The 7,013-nt window shown below is 40.8% G+C and overlaps 1 protein-coding gene across 1 annotated transcript; it reads left to right on the forward strand.

The window, feature by feature from the left end:
• Nucleotides 1–292: 292 nt before the first annotated feature.
• SRP19 (signal recognition particle 19) lies at nt 293–6,731 on the forward strand. The gene is made up of 5 exons (XM_074570916.1): nt 293–414; nt 1,886–1,961; nt 2,991–3,062; nt 4,209–4,320; nt 5,365–6,731. The coding sequence occupies exons 1-5, from the start codon at nt 371–373 to the stop codon at nt 5,496–5,498; spliced, it is 438 nt and encodes a 145-aa protein (XP_074427017.1). The 5' UTR covers nt 293–370; the 3' UTR covers nt 5,499–6,731.
• Nucleotides 6,732–7,013: the final 282 nt, after the last annotated feature.

Raw genomic sequence — 7,013 nt, forward strand, 5'->3', positions numbered from 1 at the left:
GCAGCGAGCTACCACGGGGACTCCTCGGCACCGGATCATTCTCCCATAACGTTCCCGGCACCGACCGAAGAATTTGTGCCGTCACAGGCCCGGCCGCCGCTGAGCTCGGTCCCATGAAGGGCCCGTCCCGTCCCGTCCCGCTCCCCTCGCTTCCCGCCAAAGCGCAGGCGCGGCGGAGGCTGCGCGCCCGCGCACGGCCCAGCGGCGCGTACGTCGCGCCTCCTCACAGGGTGAAGCGCTTTAGCGACAGCACCGCCGGCCAATGGAATTGACGGACCGTGCGGGAGGGGGCGGGATTTCCTGTCCAAGGGGAAGTGGGGTGAGGTAGGCGTGGGCCCGTGTCCGCAGCGGCGTCGGTGCTGCCGTTGCTATGGCCGCCGCCGCCACCGGCACGTCTCCGGCTGATAAAGAGAGGTAGCGTGGGCCCGGCCCTATGAGGCAGTGGCGTGCCTGCCCAGCTGCCGTCCCGCTCCTGCCGGGGGCTGCCGGCAGCTTTCCGTGGAGCGGCGCGCGGCCGGGGGCGCGTTAGGCTGCAGCGGCGGTGAGGGGGCGGGCGGCTGCCCGAGTCCCCAGCGCCAGGCTGGCGGCCCGGGCGGCGAAGGGAGGTCGGGGCTCGGGACGGCGGGAGGCGGGTGAGGCCTGCGGCTGTGACAACAGTGCGTGTGGTGATACTGCAGTAACACGTCACGTAGGTCATCTAGGAAGGTTATTGCAGCAGGTGTGTGGCAGCGGGAGGTCTGTTCGGCAGTTTCTGAAGCTGGAGTGCTCGAAGCTGTGTTGTCCTGTCGTTCTTTTAATATATCGTTTCACTTAAAGCTCAGGAAAGGTAAACTGAGCCAGAGAAGGCATTGGTCAGTGTAGTATGTTGGTGGCTGTGAACGTCAGTAATATTCTGCTCTTTCCCATCTCCTTTTTCCTTTGCAGAACTCTGCCACTTACGCAGAAGTACTGGTTTGCTCATAAAGAGGACTGTAGTTAATAGGGGAAAATACCAGCGAAAAGGTACTTAGGGGGAGAAGAGTAGCAGAAGCTCATCTCAGAGCTGAGGTGACAGTGGCTAGTTTTAGAGGCAACAAGAAATGTTTCCTGGGAGGCAGTAAGGATCAGTGATCCTTAACAGTCTCCAACCAGCTGAACATTAGTCTGCTCCAGGTTATTTGCTCACTTTCTGCTTCCCTGTCTTCTTACGCAGTCATAGCTCCTTATTCACATGTAGGCATTCTTCAGTCTCCGTGTAGGCCTCAGATAGTTGGTTTTCTTTATTGTCTAGTAAGAGGAATAATTGAAGTTCCATCACTTTTGTCCCCTGTATGTTCTTGACAGGTTTGAATCTACTGAAAAATCTTAACTTTTTAAGCTCAGTTTTTCAGAGGCTTAATAACTTACACAAATCTGGGTGGTTCTGTGTGTGAATGGAGGGGGGCGGGGGGAAGGCAAATCCATAGCCAAAAAAAACCTTGCTTTTTGCTTCTATCAAGAACTTAGCAATTAGCGTACTGGAAACCTTCTTTAATTCTTTTCATGGAAATGTGTATCTTTCCTTCTAGGTTTCAGGAGTTTAAGAAAAGGGTCGAAACACTCTCTTTCAGCCTACTTTTTTTCTCAAGATAGATAGCGCCGTCCTTTCTACATGCTGTGCCCCAAAAAGTAGAGTTATGCAAGGAACACTTCAGCCAAATAGTCGTGCAGTGTCCTGAATAAAGCAAAAAGGAGTTTGCAATGCCCTTACTAATTCATCCAGGGAAAATAAATGGTTGTTCTAAGCTGCTGTGAGAACTTTTGTGTCGTAGCCATGAGGTCTATTTTTTGTTTTACTAGGAAACTACTGCATAAACAGTCAAGGAGTTGATACTACTTACTTAAAGTCACTATTTTCTCTTTTTAGATTCATCTGCATTTATCCAGCATATTTGAATAACAAGAAGACAATAGCAGAAGGAAGAAGGATACCTATAGACAAAGTAATTTTGTGTGTGGTGGGGAAATGTGATGTTTTGTTATGCTATGCAGTAATGTGTAGAGAGTTAGAAAATAAATCTCAAAGCTGTTGATTTTTCCTGTGGCCCATGGCAAGTAGCTCAATAGCTGGAAATTACAGTGTATTCGAAGATAACCTAGTGTCAGCATATGAATTTGGTAGAAGAGCACTGGGTTTAAGTGTCTGCTTTCATGTGAACAGCACCTTTGGCAATCAGTGATGAAGAAAATTTATGAAGTTATGAGAAACTTAATGCATTTAGCCACCTACATAAGTAGTTTGCCAAATGTGAAAGTGGTGCAGAAAAGAATAGGTAGCTAACGATTGTTTTTTGGTGACTGACTATATATGCCTATATTCTGTACCCTGTCCCCTTTGCTGCTGTCAAAGATAGAACTTTAAAGTGCACGTGGCATCTAGACTTGGTAGTTGATGTTGCTTTTAATCTGCCCAGAAATAGTTTTTGATCATCTCACTTCTTTATAATATTGTTAACAAGGACTCATGGGAATTTAAAGGGCTTTTCTCACTGCTTAGCGTTGGGGTTTTTTTCTGATAGTAGTTTAAAATCTTTCTTGAGTAAGCAAGTTGCCAATCAAAGATCTGTCTATGGGAGGAATCTGCTGTGCTTAGAAGGTTTCTATTCTTTTCTCCTTCAGTTCTTGCTGTAAGTTTGCTGTTGCTGATTTCTGGCTTTTGGGTTTTTTTGTAAATACAGTAAATGCTATTTCATTTCAGTTACTCTTTCTGAGTAATTATTTCACTTGTTCCCCTGTCTCACTGTTTCCTATTTTACTGATATCTTATCTCTTTTTCTTTTTTTTTCATGTTTTCTAGACTGTAGGAGCACTCACAGATGACTTCTACGGTAGATTTGTCATTATTTGAAGTACCTCCTCTTTCCCCATCTGCTTTTTCTAGTTATAGAGTGTAGGGTGGGAAACTGCTAACTATTGCTGTATAGGTAGTTCGTCATTGAAAAATAATTAACTGTAACACATTGTTTCAACAGGCTGTTGAAAATCCGACATCTACAGAAATCCAAGATGTATGTGCAGCAGTTGGATTCAATGTGCTATTAGAGGTAATTAAAAAAAAAAGACACAGCAAAAAACCACTACAGACTTGGTATGTGTCTCTATTTTTCTTTCATTATATCTTTTCTTACAGACAGGATAAATTACAATTGGAAGTTTCTTTAATCAACCAAGACGTTTCCTTGCTTTGAGTAATAACTGACGATAATGATGGAGTAAATGTAATGAAGTAAAACTGTATGCACAGCAGAAATAACCCAGATTTCTGAGACAACACGACTTTTAAGCTTATAAAGAGATTACTTTTATTTAACTATCCTTCTGAGAAGACTATCCTAGATGCTTAAAAGTGTGTCAGAATAAAAGGTGATTTTGCAAGCTGCAACTGCAAATTAAGCTTTTGAAAAGGCATATTTTTAATGAAAGTTTGTTACCTTTTGGAATGAGTGTCCTATAGGAATAGGATTCTGATGCTTGAAGTCTTCGGAGTCCTTTGGAGTTATGTTTTAACCAGAGAATGTTAATTTTTTTTACTCCAATACCTGCTTGCTTTTTAAATGGTTGAAGTTGGTTACTTTTTTCTTAGGGAATGAGTCTGGGTTTCTGGGGAGGTAACTATTCGCAATTGGTTTTCTGAAGTAACTAGTAATTTAAAATACTGTTAAATTTTCTAAGAAAAATTTAGATCCTCATCTAAGAGTGTGACTGGTATCCAAAAAACCAGTACAAAATGACTTTGCTTTTCAGAAGCCAAATATATTCCTATTAGTGTACACCAGCCTGTGAAACCTGTAACATTTTAACAAAAATAGAGGCTATGAGTATCCAAAAGCAGTAGGCCTCAGACCGTGATGTATGACATACTGTCTCTAGGTGACCAGAAGGGATTGTGGCAGTGGAGATGAAACAAAAAACGGTGTCGGTTGGTCTAGACTGATGGGGAAGTAGAACAGTCCCTGTAGCAGCAGGTTACTCGCTAAATTGTTCAGTACCAGTAGCTGGTTGCAGCAGTGCTTCTGAAAAAGTTACACGATAGCTTTCGATACTACTGCAATGGCTAAATGGTGGATGACACTGTTAGAGAGCTAGGGTTATGGTTTACATCTGTTCATAATTCCAGGCTGCTGTGACTTAGATCAGTTTGCAGAAAATTATTCCAGTATTTATTATAATTTTCTCCTTTTGTATGACAGAAAAATAAGATGTATCCTAGAGAGTGGAACAGAGATGTGCAGTACAGAGGTAGAGTACGAATCCAGCTCAAACAAGATGATGGCAACCCATGTTTACCTCAGTTTCCAACGCGTGAGTAGAGTACATGGGTTAGGCACTTTATCTGTTAATAAAACAGACTGTTTATTTTGTTGTGTTACCAGATTGTTTAATTAGTTTTACTATTATAAATTTTACAACTTTACATTAAATCCCTTTGCCTGTGTAAGTGAACCAAATCAAGTTGGTGTGTGAGCGTTGAGTGGAGTTTGTAAAATGCTTGTTGCCTTCAATCCTGCTGTTTCTTCAGTGGTTGGATTGGAGGGGATTGTGGGGAGTGTTCTGTGTATGTTGAACAAAGCAGCGGTTCAGTTTTGGCCTACTGTTTGTTGACAGTTAAAACAGAGGATTTGGTATTGGAATGGCTAAATTCCACCTTTTTTTTAGCTTACATATATCAGCTAGGCGTCAGTATGGACACCAGATTGATAAAGTACAATACTGAGTTCAGTTGAGTATTCTGCTGGCCTTTTTCATAAATTAACAATGGAACAGCTCTCTTCACACTGACTAATAGGAATAGTTCATCTTGAATTACAAGTAATTTAGTCTTTTGCATTTTTCCTGAAAATTAATCAGTGTATAAAATGGAAGCAAATGCATATAAGAAGTAGTATGTATTTTAAGGAAAGAGCAAGGAGAATACTGAATCCAGAGTAGCGTAAGAGTGCTGTGGGTCAGGAGGAGACAATTTAAAACCATATTCCTGCTGGAAGACAGCACTCCCTTTCTAAAAATGCTTGTAGCTTTTTGCCTGGTCATTCTGTCCCAGATATCTCAGGCCATTAAAAGGTGAAGGGAAAGAGTAACAGGATGCATATAGATACTTTGGAAAATGTCAGGTTATGTGCCTATCTGCTGTAACGTTTATCAGTCCTGCACTTTTTTAAAATTTAAAAAAAAGAAGAGGTTGAGAAGAGTTTTTCACAAACTTCTCGCTACACGAGAGAAGGAAATAGAGCTCCTAGGCTTTTTATCTAGTTTAACAGAAATCTAAAGGGTGCTGAAGTTTCTAACTTTGAAAATGTCGGAAATGTTCTTAACATAGTAACATTGATTTCTCCCTGTGTTTTTTAGGTAAATCAGTAATGCTGTATGCTGCAGAAACCATTCCCAAACTGAAAACAAGAACCCAAAAGATGGGAGGTAGCGATCAAAGTGTTCAGCAAGGAGAGGGAGGCAAGAAAGGTAAAGGGAAGAAAAAGAAATGAGCTCCTATTTGGAATAATTGTTACATCACACAGTTGTACTTACAAGTGTGGATGGACACATTACTTGCTGCAACTCTGAAGTGAAAAGATACAAGCAAGAAATAAACAGGGGAAGCTGAGTAGAACTGCTTGCTTTTATTGGAACTGGAATGCATGTAGCTGCCTCGCATCTGTGTAACAATAGATCTGTCTTCACACACAACCTTCTAGCATCCACTTGTAAAGGTGGAAGAACGTAAGCAAACGGGGTGGGTGGGAGAAATATTACTTCCAGAAGAAATATGCAGCTTTGAATAAATAAATAAATATTCTTATTCAGACTTAGATATCTGAAAACTGGTTGCCTTAGTAAACCATTTATCTATGCTAGTGAAGTGACTGTTTTAATTCCAGAGGGTCTTTGTTGCTAACAGAAAAATGTAATTTTGTGGCTCTGTGCACTTCCCTTGCTAATAATCTTTCAAAACTGCCAAGTGTACTAATAAAGGTGACATGTTGATTTAAAAAAAATATAATTTTATAGAATACTTTTTCCAAAAGTGTTAATTTTTCCTCCACAGCCAGTTGTAAAGAAGTCAGTGACACATATTGTAAGGATAATATTGTGAAGTTTTAAGATAACTTGAAAAAAATAGCTTCCTTTTCTGTCTTGCATAATATGGGATATATTACACTCTATACTATCCTATTTTGGTTGTTGTTTGAGAGCTTAGGAAATGTAGCTTTGTTTTCTACCTGTCAAATACTATTTCAGATGTCTGGGGCTTGCAATATCTGTTAAGTTAAATTTAATTTTTTTTGTATGTAGTCCACAGGCAAGGACAGAAAGTTATTTGGAGGAGATGAGTTGGTCAGAACAGTTGTCCACTAGCAAGGCTCCTTCGAAGTAATTAAGAAATGTACTGTGCAAGTTAAATGAGGGATAGTTCAATCTTCAGGAGACTGAAGAAGAAGCACCAATGCCTGTTTGGAGTTTAAAACCAAAAATCCTGCATGAGTTTTTTAATCCATAGTATATGAAAACAAAGTCAGATGAATGCATTCACAGATGACTACTGTGAGCAAGTTATCAGATTTTTTTTGATAAATTTCATGTGACAATATTCTCTTTTAGGATTTTTCTTGTTCATCAGCTTTTTCCCATTTTAAAGATAAAACAGCATTCAGAGTGTATCCAGACATTTAACGACTATTATTCTAAAGTAATGAAACTTGGTAAAATTCTTGATGATATCCCTGCTCAAGTTACTTGTGCTTGTAGTTTGAGTTTTCTTATGTTCTTACATTTCTTGTCTGCTCAACAGCATCTCTTTCAAGTAGATGGTAAGTTACCAGTGCCCCTTGAAGTTGATGCCGATAGGTACTGATAGCGCAACTGTGTAGAGCCCATGACTTGTGAATAGTTCAAAGTCAATTGTGTTTCCTGTCGTCTCTCTAACACTTTGTGAGTGTGGTTGTGGTCTTGCACTGTTTAACAAAGAAGGAGAACGCGTCCTCGTTCTCACTGCAGTTGTG

The sequence above is a fragment of the Larus michahellis genome, chromosome Z, assembly GCF_964199755.1.
Source record: "Larus michahellis chromosome Z, bLarMic1.1, whole genome shotgun sequence".
NCBI lineage: Eukaryota > Metazoa > Chordata > Aves > Charadriiformes > Laridae > Larus > Larus michahellis.